General features: G+C 34.5%; 1 protein-coding gene across 2 annotated transcripts in view; it reads right to left on the minus strand.

The window, feature by feature from the left end:
* Positions 1–14,288, minus strand: part of LOC119077856 (relaxin receptor 2) — a 60,509-nt gene extending 46,221 nt beyond the window's left edge. Inside the window, exons 1-2 of one of the 2 annotated variants that reach the window (XM_037185185.1) lie at positions 13,942–14,288; positions 6,775–7,179 (exon numbers count right to left, since the gene is read on the minus strand). In XM_037185185.1, the coding sequence (XP_037041080.1) occupies positions 6,775–6,844 (70 nt within the window). In that variant the 5' untranslated portion in view covers positions 6,845–7,179; positions 13,942–14,288. Of the gene's footprint in view, positions 1–6,774; positions 7,180–13,764 lie in introns of both variants that reach the window. The other variant, XM_037185184.1, reaches the window with a different exon arrangement.
* Positions 14,289–17,380: the final 3,092 nt, after the last annotated feature.

A 17,380-nucleotide genomic window follows, 5' to 3' on the forward strand; every position in this document is an offset into this window, starting at 1 on the left:
TATAATATTCGGCTAACGTGTCTGTTATGTGCCAATTTATTCATAACATTTTCTAGCATGCCATATATTATCATAGCACAGACAGACCTAATGTCTTTGATGGACATTCGCTGTATGATATAAATCAATTAACATATTTCTAATTACTAAAGCATGATGCCACCAAAAATAAAATTGATTTCAGCAGAAAGTTTTGCATTATTCGAATTGATAAACGAGCTGGAGCTATATACTGTCGGAATAATATGTCGAAATCATAAAATTTAACTCGAATCCGAGTTTTATATAGCTGCGATAAACTGTATTGATATGGTTTTAGTTTTCGTTGGACTGGAAATATTATACATAGATAACATGTACACGTACACGAGCAGTAAGGTATATAAGTCTGTATACAGCAGCAACAGAATAAAATTTTAAATGTTAGGGAAACTTCATGTCCATGCAACTACAAATCATAAAGTTTTTCCTTTCGACAAGACCTCGAGATGAAATTATTAGGAAACTCCATGCATCCGTTACACATTTCCGTTTTCATTCGATGCCATTTACCAACTTGAAATTATTGTGAGTTAGAAATGTGGTGTATCAATTGCCATACATCCGAGATGATACACGGAATGAAAAGGGAAACACCATTTTTGATGTGAAAACGGTTGAACAAGCTGTTCAAGCTAATACTAAACAATCAAGTATTCGATTGTGGTTGCAATATTTTGAGGTAAACAGTTACTGTTAAAACCAGACATCAATGCAGGCCCCCATTTTAGCAAAAACTTTTTTTCTTCAATTCATTTTAAATTTTATAGAGTGGGAGTCACGTCTAGTATGAAATTCCGACTGTGAATATATGAAACAAATAAATTGAAATTTAGGAGAATTTTAAGGTATCTAACCCCATGGTTGTACTTTTAGCGCAAAACAAAATTAAGAATATGAAGGGCAAGCTGTTCACAGTCGTTCATTTTTCCCCTGGTTGGAGTGTATTAGTATATTAACAGAGAAATGATAGCAGAGGGCGTTGCTGTCGCTTTACCGGCTGGAGCCATCTGTTATCATTGCTTTGTTAATTAATGCTGTAGAGTTTTAAGGATAATATTAATACCGTATAATACCACACATACGAGTACAAATAGTTCTGAATTATTTTGTTCGGCTGTTCGGCTGTCCAGATATTTAAGACACCGAACTTTAAACACCGAAATTAATGTCAGAACCAAGGTCCCGAAAGAACAGGTAAAGACACCCACGAGGGCGGGTGACACCAAAATCGATAAACGCACTCAGTACAGATTGTGTGTGAAATCAACTTGAAGAAAATGTTTGTTAGGAAAATTTTGTTTTTGTTACGTTGCCTTTTTCATATAAACTTCGTAGCCGCTGAACTCAATTTGTGTCATCGCCTTCGTGATCAACTCAGAGTTGTCTTAACCTGGTTTTTTCAGAACCTTGTGTATAATAACCAACCTAATACAATGCGTTTAATGTTGGCATAAATCGCGCGTATGGAATAGTAGTACATAACTATGTCCTGTAGTTTGCACGGCTTGTGTACGTATACGAGGCATGCGCGTGTATGTGTAACGGTGCATTGTGAGGTTTTTATCTCAGCTAAACATTGCAAATTCTAGTGATATAATTTTGCTTGGAAATCATTATATCTCTAGATGAAAGTTCAGGCCAAGGTTCTGAAAGAACAGATTTAAGCGCTCACAATGGCGACACGTGAATTAGTATGGAAAACAAAAATTTACATTCAAATTCAATCATTCAACTACGGAAAATGAATTTAAATTCACGAACAATGAACATGAAAACTTCCTGGATTCTCAGCGCCAACGAGAACGTACACGGTGCAGTCAAAGAGCTTATGTGTTGATGAGTTTGATGATTTTTAAATAAAGTTTACGACATCAAGACAAATAATTATCCAGAAGTTGTGTGGTTATCCGACACCTCTGTGAGATTTTAGCTGCGAATCACAATATTTTCATGTCTGATGTGTTTTTTAAAGAAACGGGAATGGCCTGAATAAAGAAAGATAAGCAAACACTGCTAACTCAACACACAAAAACTTTTCCATTTATTTTCTTATTTAATTTAAACGTTTCGAGATGCAATGTGGTTTTCGACGAGGGGTTTTTAGTTGGTTTGTGTGTTATGATATTTTAATTCCGAGGAAAATGCGAAAACACGATTGTTGATTTCATATGATTTTGGCGAAAACGAGCACCAAGCTTTACCAATAAAGATATGAACGACAATTCATTGCATTCATTAGCTGTTACGATGTATTATCATAACACCATTTAATGATGCAAATTCTCAAAGGGATTAGCGTGACGCAATATTTTTTTTTTGATAAGCCCAGGGGCTTGGATGAACCAACAAGGATATGACCAATGGTCGAGTGATTCGTAAATTATACTAGTGAGACGTGAAATTGTACGCCTCAAATGTACATTTTACATACCAGATGTAGATTTTGAAAATCGTAATCATACCATAGCACTTCTTCTAGAAATATAAAATATTCGGAGGCTGATGAACTGATGATTGTTCGTTGTATGAGTTAAAACATATTGAGCCTTATCACTAAAACCTTTAAAATTGACACTTGTTAATTCGGTGTTCAATGCTAGCAGCAGTGCTATGGTTCTACACTTGTATATCGTTATTTTCAGTTTATTCCCGGATAATATTCGAAATATTTCCTCAACAATGTAAACAGCAAAAGCACAAAGCTTCATTGAATATCTTTGAACTCTCTCGATGTAGTCGGTATATAGTCCAACTAACACGTGTCTAACTATATCACAATTGTTGAAGATATTCATTTTCTTCGGAAGTAAACAACGTTGTGTACCGACGACTAACAATTTTCGGATACAATTTCGCTAAAAGATTATCAATTTATGTATCCAATATCTACTTGAAAACTACTTGAACGTCTTTCTACTCTTCAAACTTTGAAAAGTTAAAAGTTCGTTACAAGAATACCACCTCTTGAACTGATCCACTATCCTTTCGCATTGCCAATCAATAAAAATATCTTTTCACTCTTTAGACGCTTTGTATCCAACAATAGACTTTTGAAATTGAATTTCGAGGAAAGATAAATTTTGATAATTTTTCCTTTCATTGAATTTTTGTATTTTCTCCAATATGATGTTGGTGAGCTCTTTTTAAGTATTTTTTTGTGTTTTGTTAAGCGGATTTCGTCACTAGTCCAGTACTGTTGAAAACCGGTCAACTTGAAGTTATTTAAAATGGAAATTTTACGTTTCAAGTTAACAACGAAAAGGGAAAATTAGCCGAAGTCTTTATTGTCACGAGATCGTTAATAAGTAAACGTACCACTTGTACAGCAAGCCACAGTTTATATTAATATTTAAATTTGAATAATGCTGAAGAAATCGACAAATGGATAAAATGAGTTGGTGATCTTAGTGTCTTAGATTGATAGTAGTTGTCACAGTCCTATAATGTTTATTCTGGAGAACTAAGAATGTGTACAACACATTAAGGGAATTCACGAAGTCAAATATACAGAAATATACGCCGTATATTTCTGTATATCTCGTATATCTTATAACTCTGTATAAGTTTGACAACTGCCACCTGGAAGAAATTGATTTTTTTTACGCTACAGATTTTGATCAAACAAAATGCGGGTGTATAGCGCACGATATCAGGAGTCCGGTAATGTCGTTAGTTTTTCAATCGGGCCAATATTTACCGAGCGATAAGACTTTGGAAAGACGATGTTTGCAATGTGCAAAAAAACTTTTTTCCAAAGTCTTATCGCTCGGTAAATATTGGTCCGATTGAAAACCTAATTGCATTGCCGTACTCCTGAGATCACGCGCTACACTGTGGTATTTTGTTTGATCAAAATCTGTAACGTAAAAAATATCATTTTCCTCCAGGTGGTAGTTGTCAAACTTATACAAAGCTATAAGATACGAGGGTTGCCTTTTATATTTCTGGCCTAGGGCACTTCTAGCGTTTTTCTGTGCTAGTTACTGTATAAGCAGACAACGTTGGACCTTTGTAGGGCAAACTACCACAATGACAACAAAAAGTGTCTTTCGTCTAGTCACAGGAGTTCTTCTCCAATAGGCCCTCGCAAATTTTCTTAAATTTTCACACAAAATGTTTTTTTTTACTCCAGTCAAATGGGGTTGCTTGTTGGAACCAAACATAGTGCTACAGGGAGACTACGTCAATACCACTCCAAACACCAACATTCGAAGATCTACAATGGTGGCAATATGAAAATTTGACCCGAGGTTCCCACAGAAGTGGACCTATGATATTAGGGCTTTTCTGATTAGACCAAATAAAATGTTATTGTTCCCTTTTGATAGTTTCTCTTAGAAAGGTCCAAAGTTATCTGCTAGCGTAGTCGCTAGCATCAAAAAACACTAAAGGTCCAACGTTATCTGCTAGCATCGAGGCTAGCATAGTGACAAGCATATGAAAAAACCTAGAAGTATACCCTAGGCCAGAAATATAAAAGGCAACCCTCGTATACGAGATATACAGAAATATGGCGTATTTTTCTGTATATTTGACTTCGTGAATTCCCTTATTAAAAACTTAGTGCGAAAAAGATACAAGATTTTGAGAGAGTATACGCATGCAATTCTCTCATAAAATCGTGCATCTCTTTTGCACTAAGTTTTTTAAGCGCTGTGGGACATATATAAGTAGTCCATTACAACACGAAAGATTCCTTTATGATATTTCTAATTAAAATTTTTCTTTTGTTTTACTTACTGTCAAACGTGCCACGGGAATAAACGAAAAATGTAAAATTAGGTCTCTTTCGCATTGCTATTTATAGATAGAGTAATTTGTGAATATCTAGTTATAGCGGAGTTGCGGGAAACATCGATTGCATTGTTGCTAACATTTCGAGACATTAGAAGCGCATATATGGGGAAATTTACTTCTCTTAATGTTCTATAACAATATATTGAAAATGTAAAAAATATGTAACCTTTCGATCGTTTACCGCAACTCTCACGGGCTTAAAGAATTGACAGAATAGCTAGTCATTCGCTATTCGTGAACTTTGAGTTAATTAAAAAATTGCGACGTATAAACGTCGCATCAAACCGAAAAATAAAATTACTAAAAAGATTCCTACGTATATGGTCGAATTGCGCAGCTAAGACGATTTAGTTTTGAGTAAAGATAAATTATGACAGTTTTCTGACTCAAGTTGTTATGCATAAGATTCAATCCCAACAAAAATCTCTTCGAGAAAAGTGTGACGCAGTCTTTGAAGTACAATTTCTAAAATGAATGACATCGCTAGAGTTGACGCTTTCAGCTTCGTTACGCAAAAATTAAATTTTACACCCAATTTTAGTTCAAACAAGCTGGCTTAGTTTTTCTCATCATCTGCCAAATAATTTTTACCAAAAAAAGTTTGACTGGAAACAACCAAAATTTTACCAAAAAAATCTGCGTTGCATGTGGCAGATAAATTTTGTTGCTGGTCTGTTGCTGAACATTTGCCACTTTGTGGCGCAGATTTTTTTGGTAAAATTTTGGTTGTTTCCAGTCAAATTTTTTTTGGTAAAAATTATTTGGCAGATGATGAGAAAAACTAAGCCAGCTTGTTTGAATTAAAATTGAGACTTTGCCGAAGAAAGTAATTCTCTATCTGCCACCATTCAAGAAATATCTCCAAAACCCCAATTGGCCCACCCATTTCCAATTTTTGACATTTTTCACATATGCCCCTCTGTTCTACTCGTAAAACTCTGAGACTTTGCCGAAGAAAGTAACTCTCTATTTCTCATAATCGCAAAAATATTAGTCCTTTCATCCTACGCTCGAGTAGCTCAAAATTTGGTCACTCTAATCACTCTAGCTCAAACGAATCTGCCCCGATTTTTTTTAAATTATTTTTTTGTTCGAATCGTGTTACGAATACCTTTCATTTGATGGGTCGCACGCCTCTGTAGGTTTCAATACAGCTAAGCTACAGCCGAAAACGCGTTCCCGCCCCTTGAAAACCACACTCAGAAACCACTTCGAGGCCAATAAAACAAAATTCTGGTTTTTCCTGGGGTAATGGCGTATCACATTTTCATTTTTATGCCCACCCTGAGGTTCCTGCAAAATTTCATGGAGATTGGCTGACTAGTTTCCGAGATCGACCGTCGATAGATAGATAGATAGATATATAGATAGATAGATAGATAGATAGAAACATACAGAGTAAGTTGAAAGATTTTGATTGTTTGGGAAAAGTCAATTTGGTGTATTTTGTATGAAAAGTGACCAATTTCAAAACGATGTATCTCCGGCAATTTTAAACCTACATAGTCGAGTGATAGCTCGTTTTGCTCGTATTTGTGGTGATATAAACCAAAGGGTAGAAACTGAAATGTTCGGCTATATATAGTTGCCGGGTCTCAAAAAAATTTCTTCGTTCTTTTTTTGGAAGTTAGACTGCGTCAAGTCCTCCGCTATCGCTCCGGACATGATAACTGTTTTCGTTAGATTTGAAAAATACTGTGAGAAGTTTGATCAGGCAATATCTTGGCTTACCAAAAGTCCTACATCTAATTGCAAGCAACAAAGACTTTAATGAAGGTTTAAAAGAAAAAGCAACCATCATCGACCATATAACTCTGGCTCTGATCTGTGTACCGCTTTACGATTTCTTTCTTCATAAACGCGCAATTACGTAATGTCAAGGGTTTTATTTTCGGATATTATTACCAAATTATTCGTATTAACTGTAATGCTTACCTGAATTGAAATTCGCAGAACATATTACCAATTTGATAAAAAATAATCCTACAACATTTCCATTAACCATGCTGAAATTGGATCCGTACAATATGTAATTTTTTTTTCTACGTTGATTTCATCGCAAAATTTGGTGTGTTATTATACCGTTATTTATGTATATATCACGTGTGTTTTACGTAACGTCTGTGTTAATTGACTTTGCTTTTTTTTTGCATCGAACAAAATTTATCAAAATTTTGCAGATTGTTGTAATATTGAATTCACTTTTATTGATTTATCGGAAAATTGTTTTAAATGAACACAATAAATTATAATAATCTACCTGCTACGGTCGGTGTATGTGTGAAATAATTATGGCATCACATTTTGTATCATTTATAATTCTCGTTTGACTGGGGGAATCTGAAACAAATTCCGTATTCTAGTTGAATTTTTATGTCATTTTTTAACCGACAAATCCCCAAAACCAGAGACAATATTCCGGCGAGAGTAGAAGAAAAAGGTATTTTTGTTTAAAGTTTATGGAAAAAGAAAAACATTGAAAAACACTTTAACGTTTCGACTCGTTGGCATTATGAAAGCTTTTTTGAATTTTGTAGGGACAAGAGCTTCGGGGCGTGCTTGACATAAATACATCAACCGATACGATGTCTTTTTATTCGATAATCTAATCGAGTGGGTACATTTTTTCGGGAATTTTATTATTGATATCATGAAAAATAATCCATTTTTCAGTCGGTTGGGCTAAAATGTTTTGTCCTTGAAATGACGATACCCACACCATTCAAGCAAACGACACAGGCGTATCTTGTAATAAGCGTTCAACCTGTTGATTCTTTTGCACTAAAATTTCCACTATTGTGGACAAAATCTTTTACTTCAAAAGATTAAACTTAAATTTTGCTAATAAAATAGAACACCAGCCAGATTTCTGATAGTTCGACCTGCAAAGCCGATGCCGCTGAAAACTAATTCCAGCTCTATAAAATTCAATTTCGTACCAATTTCGCTAAACTTAAATGATTCAATTTATCCGATCCTTTTGGTCCTTGGTCCCACAAAAATATGAAAATGATTTAAAATTTGTAGATGGCGCTGTTAATCAGTTGGCGTCGTTAATGAAAAAAATGACAACTAATCCGAAGATGGCATGTAATAGCCTACAATTTACAGAAAAGAATCCACTATCAATTTTACAACATAGAGAAACTTGTAGCATGGTCTTTTCGCGAAAAAAGCGGGTAATTCAAATGTTACAAATGTGCTAAACATGTATTCTCGACTATATTAGACAAATTATAACGTTATATTGTTTGGTGCTTGGTCTCTAGTGTGTTGCTAGAGTCCATTGCTACATTTAGATACATTTCATCGATTACACTACTTCACTATTGGTGATTAATTCCATGTTTCAGCCATTAGTCTCAAAACTTAGGTAGATTGTCGTCCTGACTATAAATCACCTAGAAAAAATTCTAGGACGTTAGGATCATTAGCTATTCCCATTTTAAGTTAAATGAGAATTGCTTTGGCAATACCTATATGTTTTCGCTCTCTGTGGAGTGGATATTATTCATAAATTGTTTAGCATAGCCGTGGATTCGGTTCGCCGCAATAATATTTTTGGGCGACACATTTTCTATAAATGAAATACAAAATCTGGCACCGAGACGGAATAAGTGGTTCTACATGTTAAAGTTTAAATTATTAATCTGCCTAACTATTTCTGAGGACGGTTTGCCAAACAAATCCACTTCTAAAATTGATTTTCAGCTGGGAAAATTGATTTTGTTTTTCACATTTCTCAAAATACATTTATTTCCCATATTTACGTGAACGTAAATTATGACTTTGAAGTAGGTACTGGGAGCGAAAAAGTTTTCCATCCAAAATGGCAATGGAAATTTTTCTGTCATATGTTGAAGTAGCAAAGCGTAATGAATGGGTCTTGTTGAATGTTTTGAAAATAATCATTTTAGGAATATATTGCATGAGACCAAAAAGACATGGGAGTTGTGTGTAGCAACATTGTGTACTACATGGAGTAGCAATGTAAAATCGTTCTTAATTCAGCAAAATGAGAAAATAATTGAGTTTCCTCTAAAATGGTAAAAGGGAAACATGCTGCTGCTAAAACACAAATTATTTTCCACTAATTTTTCCCACATATCACAAAAGTTGTCCGTTATCATTCACAAAGTTTTTCAATATGGAAAGTATTTTAAAGAGAATTTCTAAACTTTTTCTAAATTAACCCTTAAACGGTGTGGTATTTTAATGGAAATTACCGATGCGTATACCACTGATTGAATACCATTCTATCGGATTTTTATTTTATTCCAGAAACAACAATTGCATCGATAATATCTCATCTACAATTTGCGACAATTTGTGTATCACAAAGAATTACGATGGAATGTGTGCTAAGTACTTCTAGCCCAAATGAATACTTTAGGCCCAAAGCACATAACGGTAAAGGTTGCGAATTTATTTAGGATATTTCGGTGAACGAAAAACGGGGCTCAAGCTTTAATTCTAAATAATTTATTGTTGAAAGAGGGAATTAACATGAAAACGAAACACATTTACCACAATGAAAATAAGATCGTTTGTTTGAAGGTATAGGAAACCACTTGGGGGTTAAATACCAGCAAACAATTATTATGCGTACGCGTACGATTACAAGTACAAATTGGTTGTGACGGTGATGTATTATCCCATTTCTAAGGAAATAAATGTTCGCGAACCAGTAAAACATAAATTTATGACTTTCAATACCAGACAAATCATACTCACACGGTAGTAAGCGAGTGTGACACAAGTTCACTACTGCCCCACTTGGCACCAATGATCCCCAAACTCTAACATAGACTGTATGATGAGGAAATCTGTCTCCGTTCGAACCTGCGTGTCAAATGAATGAGAAGTTCGTTTGTGTTATCGTTTGACAGTTCCCGCAAGTTCTTAGTTAAAATCAAATTTCCCCGTCAGAATAGTCTATAGATGTTACTCTCATTTTTACCCATTGCCTCAGTATCTTATAAGAGAGATTTTTCGTGTTGACACCTTTTAGCGATATCAGATATTTGATAAGTGAACGCAAAAGGACTCGTGTCACATTCAACCTTTAGGGTTTCATGATTGTTACATATTATATACACCAGCCTTATAATTGAGGTTGTAAAGATCCATCCGAGTCGCACCCGTCATGACCTTCAACATGTAAGGCTTTTCTTTCACGCTTCACAACAGTTGAATTCGAAATTTATGCTTTGTCATATATATTCAACCTACGTGACCTGCTTCAACGTATTTTATATTGGTGGATGTCTAGCAGTACAGTTTTGTTTATCACCCCAGTTAATCGAACGAATTTTTATAAAAGTCTTGCAGCATACACCACTGTGGAATTATGGGGGCTTCTTACTTCTTTCAATTTTCAATTTTAAGAGATTAATGGATGGAAAATCTTTTACTTCATCAATTTTAACATTACATTTCGTTATGTGAGACCACATATCCAGCTAGTAAAAATCACGTACTTTTGTCGATTTGTTTCATTTACAACGAGTGTACCAAAAGCTTCATCCTGTGTAGCATTTCGTTCAACAATGCAGAACAATGGCATAGAATACCAAATGAACAAAAGCAAACAAATAAAATGAGAAATTCTATGCCTCACCGGTACAGCCGTCCCATTCCGGACACGACAATAAAATATTTATGGAAAGCTTTTAAAGCTGTAGTTATAATGAAACGAATTTTTATGGCTGTGCCAATAATTGGACGTCAATCCGCTACACGTGTCAGTGGATGTGTCGACTCTAAGTCTAGAATAAATGTACACCAATCAAACAATAAAATAAATAGGAAATGCATGGCGTATGGTATCGGGGCTCGTTTTGTGGAAATTTCTTTTCTTCTATGAGTTTCCGCTTAAATGGAAATCGCTTTTACTGTGTACTCCACGTGGAGGTTGCGCTTGCATTGCTTATCAGAGCATTTATATTTGAAAGAGCGTTGACGTGGCGGTTGCGTTTTTTTAATAGAATTGAAAAACTATTTTCCTTTTATCCGGTGAAGTTACTTTCTTTCAGTCAGTTGTTTGGAGTTCATTATTTACCGAACATACACAATGCATAGTACCAAGCCACATGTTTTTTTTCCTTTGTTTCTGTTTTTCGCTTTTGTTTTGCTGCTCATTCTCATATGTTGTGCGATGTATACGTTTTGTAAGTTGATCGATGTTATGTACTTATGATTGAAAGTATTGTTTTTCCAATCGAAAGATGTTAATTTATTAGATGTCAAATTACTTCGACATTTTCTACCGAATTCGACAATAGCCAATCCCTGATCTGGGAGACTGTTCTTAGAATTATTACGTCTTTGTGTGTAGTATATGCGACGTAGTATGATTGAAATAATGTTTATCTACTCAGCAAGTTGAAAATATTCATGATTTTCAGCAATAGTCTTGCTAGCAAACGCAGTTGATTTACACACGATGTGCAGTAGAGAAAATCTAGTTGCTAACATGTTAGTAAATGGGAGTTCTACGCACACGATGTATTGCCGAAGTAGCTTCGCTCGTATCGACAAACTAATAACGAATGCCCAAAACAACCCCATTTACTAACAAGTTTGCAAAATATCTACTTTATCTGCGAAGAATGAAATTGAATCGACAGAGATGACAAAAATTAACGACAATCTCTGACTAATACAAGTTCAAAGAATTGAAGTAAAAGATTTAAGCAAAGGTTGGACATATGTATTGATATGTAGACAAATGAAAGTTTTTTTGAACCTTCATAAGTCGAAACACACCATGCGACTTGAATTGTGACTCTTCTACAATGAACGTCAACACAAGGTATGGTCGAATGTCAAACTTCGTATGGAGCGGGGACATCTCTAATGAGATGTGAGTTTGTCTATATGAAATCGCTATGTCCTCCGGTTTGTGTGAACAGACCATACCTGGTTTATACTTTCATTGATTCTTCTATAGATACGAAGCGCAATGTATCTACGCTTGTTGAATTGTCAACCAACAGATGACTAAGCCATCATTATAGTTGGTTTACCTTAATGCTAAGCATTTATCAACTAATCCGTGCCATTAGGACAGACACAATATCGAATCATGTCCTTAGATGTTTGGACTTATGAAGGTTTATGAAGGCATTTATGTGCAACCTTTTTGGCATTGTGGTCGGCTACGAGTTAGCAAATTTGGTGATGAGATGAAATTTCATTTCAACTATGATTCGCTAGACTTGTTCGTGTGCAAATCGGTATAGTTTTCTTAGAGCATTGTATCGAGTAGAGTACCACTGTCTCCATTGCCTGTTGAGAAATGGTATTTTTGAACTGCATATTGATGATGAAGAGTGCGATTATCATTTTGCGTGACGAAGAGGAGATATCAAGAGCACATTTTTTCTTTCTCTTACGATAGAGCATATTTCACAACTTTTAGGATTTTTTTTATCTTTCAAATAACTTCTTGAATTTTCCCAAACAGAAATGTTTTCACGACAATTTGGAAAAATGTATGAAAATTCAGGAAAATGATTTATCGTAAATTCTCCTTGCAAAGTTCTCTCTAAATTTCCCATAATTTTTAATTTATGAAATGATTTTTCAGAAATTACTATCAAGAGTTAAAATGAAAATGTAACTGCCAACATTTCCCATTTAATCCGACGTATTATTTGTTTTTCAAAATGATTTTTCCGATTGATTTATTTTTATTGGCAAAACAATCTACAAAAAAAAAGAATTCGAAAAATGTTCACACATCAGTTTATTTGTACAGTTTGCTGTATGGCTTTGCACTATGGAAATACAGAAACAAATATTGATAACCGACGTAATCATAAGGCCATCTACATATTTCTCTAATGTGTAAATGAGGAGACATATGCATGAACCGAAAATTGTTTATTTGGGAAATGTCTTTTTGTGACGGTTAGTGCATAACTCTACTCAAATGTAGTTTAGAACACATGTTTAGCTCATTAGGTAATCGTATTGAGGAGCCCGCAACAGTATTTAGTGATGGTTTTCATAGCCTATAATCAGTTGGTTAATAAAACCATCAAGTGTTATTGCTAATGGTTTCAACTCAACTACGCACATGATATCTTGATTCCCGCCAAAAGTTTATCGACACAGATAAATTTAACGTTTAGATATAAACTTCAGTCGATAAACAGATTGTATAGTCCCGTTGTCTGTTGTTAACCTCTGATGAACTTCTCTAGTTTTTAGTATTAAATATGAAATCTTGTACTTCTTTAGTTTAACTATATGTTTTGAGACATAAGGGAACACCGCAACATTTTTAGCCACGGTGAATTCTAACGGAAAAACAACAAATTTAAGTTTGAATATCCTCCACTATTACTTTAATATTCCGGAAAAGTGGTTGGTTTTATTCGTGTGAAGATAAAATCGTATGCAACTTTTCCGCATTGTTTCACACTTAAACTCTGCATGACGATTTTGGTTGAAAATTTTTTATTTTTGGTTTGTTGCACAACAAAATTTCTGCAATCGAAAATCACAAAGCGGCACGACGTATTGTGACATGAATTTCGATTAAGGAAAAGCAGAGCTTTCCGGACTGTTTGAGCAAAGTAGCGGAAAATCAAATGACGAAATAAGTACGCAGAAAATTGGTGAAGATAAACCCATGAAAGTGGTAAAACCGTCACAATCCAAAAAAAATGTTGATATTATTTTATCATTAATCAAATTTAAGCACCAAGCTCTACAACATTTTTACTTAGTTGGTGCTTTCAATTTTGAACAGGTTTACCAGGAATTATAGGAAGTGAAGCTAAAAAATTAAAAATTCTTCGAAGTCGCGAAGTCAAGAAAATTCCACTCGAATCTATCTATTCCGGTCAACCTGATCGCTACTTGTCTCGAAGGGATATTTTGGAACCTAATATTGGTTACATATGCCAAAATTACTTGTACATCCAGTTATAAAAATTTCGAAACAAATTCAAAGTTTAAAGCTTTTAACGGACGATATGTGATGCACTTCCGTTCGGTTCAATTAATTCACCGTTCAACACCATAACATTTTAACAACAATTATCTTTTATAATTCGTCTAAATTTTTTGAAATTTATTTTCTTTATTTACCGAATATTTAGACATGTGGTTGAAGGCTTAATGTAGATTATATATCAATAGCCGCACACACAGTATGTATATATAAATATCTTCATTTATGTGTCACACAATTTATTTATTTTTTAAAACACCATTTGCCATTTATTTTATTCTCCCAACAATTTTTGTGTTAACACAATTATATTAATTGTTTTATTTTAATTAAAACAGAGAAGACGACGAAGAACAAGTCAAATAAACTTTTATTTAACTAAAACATTTTGTTCTCACTAAACATTTCACTACATTTTGTAAATATTTCCGTAACCCGGCGCATCAGTTTCTTTCCGTCTGTATCACACGACCGCCGAAACGATACTGAAAAATCAAGCGTCTGTGTGCTCTACACATATTGCAGAAAAGATTTTTTGTTTTTCCGTGAAATCGGCGTTGATGAAAATCACACAGACAATGAATGTGGAATGGGTTTCGGATGTGTGACAGTGAATGGTGATGCTCCAGATAAATAATGAAAATTGTGAAAATGGATTATGAATGGAAAACCCACAGTCGGTATAAAACATCAACAAACAACGAAAAGCAAAGGCAATTTTCATCTGATTTTTTGATCGTTCATATTGTTTTGTTTACTTTGGAAGTGTGATTGACCGTTTCTGCTGTTTGAAGAGACATACTTTTTAGATTAACGCGCAGCTAAGAGAGAATGAGAGTGGGATATTTGGAGGGAATGCAACAAGTGTTTTATGGTTTTCGAGCTTTTTCTTTCTCTGTATACCCTTTGCCGAGCATGTTTATGATATTTTGCACCTCAACGATATACATTAAACATGTGACGAGAGCTTTTAATGAGCGAATGCGAAAAATTTCAATTGTTTAATCGGCTCTGAGTGATTCGATTAATTTATTTTGCACTTGAAAAATTTATTTATTTATTTATATTTTCGAAAAACAAGATATGCTCTCGGGCTAATAATAAACAACAACCAACAAGTTGCGGTCACATCTGTTTCGAATTTATCCAAATAATTTCGTTATGCTTTCGGTGAAAAAGATTTTTCTTTTACTTTTTATAAATAGAATTGCTCTTGAGAATTTCATTTATAATTCTTCTTGTCGGAAGAAGATAAGGAAAACAAATCCATGAATTTGCAAACAAACAAATTTTCTGACTTGGAAACAAAATGAAACTCTCATCAAATGGTGTGAGTGGTTGACGGCAATTCGATGAACAATTTAATTTTTAACAATTTGCGTGAGAGTACGTATTGCCCCTATATAAGTCAACAGGGTAACAAAAGGCAATAGCGGTTATCTCGTATGCTTTCCACACTCGTTTCAGAGTGACACTAGAGAGTTCAAAACTCAACCGCAGACAGATTTAAAACGATTGTCAGATTTGTAAACGAAATAAAGTTGGTTGAATCGGATCAAGTCATCAAGTCAAGTGAAATTGAGTGTGGAACTTTCGTACAGATTACCGGTGTTGTTGGGAGAACCGGTATTTGGTTGATACTAGTTTCACTAAATCAGCTTACCAGCGGTAAAAATATTTCGGTGATGAAATGGCCTCAAATAGTAAATCCCTGAAGAGCGATACTTGTAGAGTAAAGAGTAATGAAGCACCAAACCCCTCTATATCGTTACAATCTTCCAAATTCGACTGCCCGATTCGTCTACTGAGTAATGGTATTCGGTTTTTCCCGAAACGAAAATTTTTTTACACTTTCCCGCAGCTTTCTCAGTTCACCAACAGCGGAAATTTTTTTTTCGAAAATTTCTCTTACACTCACGGAATTTTGAAAACCGACACATTTTCTGTTTCGTGGTTTATTGGTTGTTTGTGAATTTTCCATGTATTTGTATATGGAGAAATGGGAAACTCAAGTAAAACACAGAAACAGAAAATTTGTCGGTTTTCAAAATTCCGTGTATGTAGCATGTTTATACGGTGTACAATAATTAATTAAAAAACACAAACATCATCACTGGCTAAAAATGTTTAATTGGTGCTTCATGCTTTAATTGCAAGATTTACTCAATGGACACATACTACACTACACACTAAAATTTGCCGTACGAGAATATGTAGAACAAAACAGACAAGAAAATTGTATAATATATACAGCAAGGCCATATGATGCCATCATATTCCTCTTCGACGCGTCCTTCCGTTCCAGCAAAATAAGATTTTTTTTGATAAAGCTCACCGTATCAACAACAAATCGAATGTTACAGAAGCAATGACTCGAACCAAAAGCTTTATATGTTTCGGGCTATGTTCCCCTTAAAAGCTGCATAAGCTCTGAAGCTTTATAAACGGTTGGCGAACTTTTTTTTCAACAATAATACCATCTATATACACAAACACGATATAGCCATAGCTTGGTGTTATTGGCCACAGTTAGGGGGATGAAATAGCAGAAATCACTAAGGACGCATTTAATTGATATTGGTCGATAGGAAGCGAGAAGGGTGAGAAGGGTGAAATTAATCGTGCATTATTGATTTGTCTTAAATGGAGATTATTTCGGAATGGTTCAGTAGATATTGTCGTTTTTATATCCGAACAAAAAACTACTTAAAAAGTGACTTTATTGAATATTAAGTTGCGATGAATCGAAATATTAAAATTTGAAATATGTACTTCAGAGCAACTCCTCAAGTCGTTCGGTTTAAGAATCTGTTATATTCGTAATGTCATCATCGTCTAGTCAAATAAAATCCATCTTTGCATAATATCGAAAATAAAACGAAAACAAAAAAAAATCAAATCGAAATCGGATTTCTTTTTCGCTTATTTTTTTCGTCTTCTTCTACAGGGGGATAAGGAGATAAGTCTGACCTACTTTATTCGTAAAGAGATAGATAATTTACATTTTCTTATATTGAGACGTGCATAAACTATAAATCACTTCAAGATTTACCAGCTCATTGACGTATCAGTAATGCATTGAAATGATTTCGTAAATTATTGCATTGTATGTGGCGTAACCATAAATTCTTATCGTCTTCCGCTATATGTATATGCGGTCTCGTTATGCATGCTGGCTGAAGCTTAGTGTGTGATTCATTGTAAAAAATTATAAGTTTTTTCAACCAGAATGGGACGCTTTTTCAATGAATAAATTTTATACGTTTCCTTAAGGACAACTCCACCATTTCTCTTGGCAATCGTACGGCTAGCATGATTTATTGTAACCTAGAAATTCATTTGTGTCTATAGAGTGGAATGTTGCACGAACAAATTGATCGAAAAAGTTTTGATGAATGCCCTAACTACCTGTTCCTAACGAAGATTCAGATGCAATCCCCTTTTGTGATTCGCACATGCATTCACACATGAATATTGCAAATTCGCAGATGTTAAGTGATCCTCCTGGAGGGATTCTTCTGAAAAACAGAAGACCGAAATCGGACACATTTTCTATTGGAATTTTTTATATGTGCC

The sequence above is a fragment of the Bradysia coprophila genome, unplaced genomic scaffold (assembly GCF_014529535.1).
Source record: "Bradysia coprophila strain Holo2 unplaced genomic scaffold, BU_Bcop_v1 contig_24, whole genome shotgun sequence".
Taxonomy (NCBI): domain Eukaryota; kingdom Metazoa; phylum Arthropoda; class Insecta; order Diptera; family Sciaridae; genus Bradysia; species Bradysia coprophila.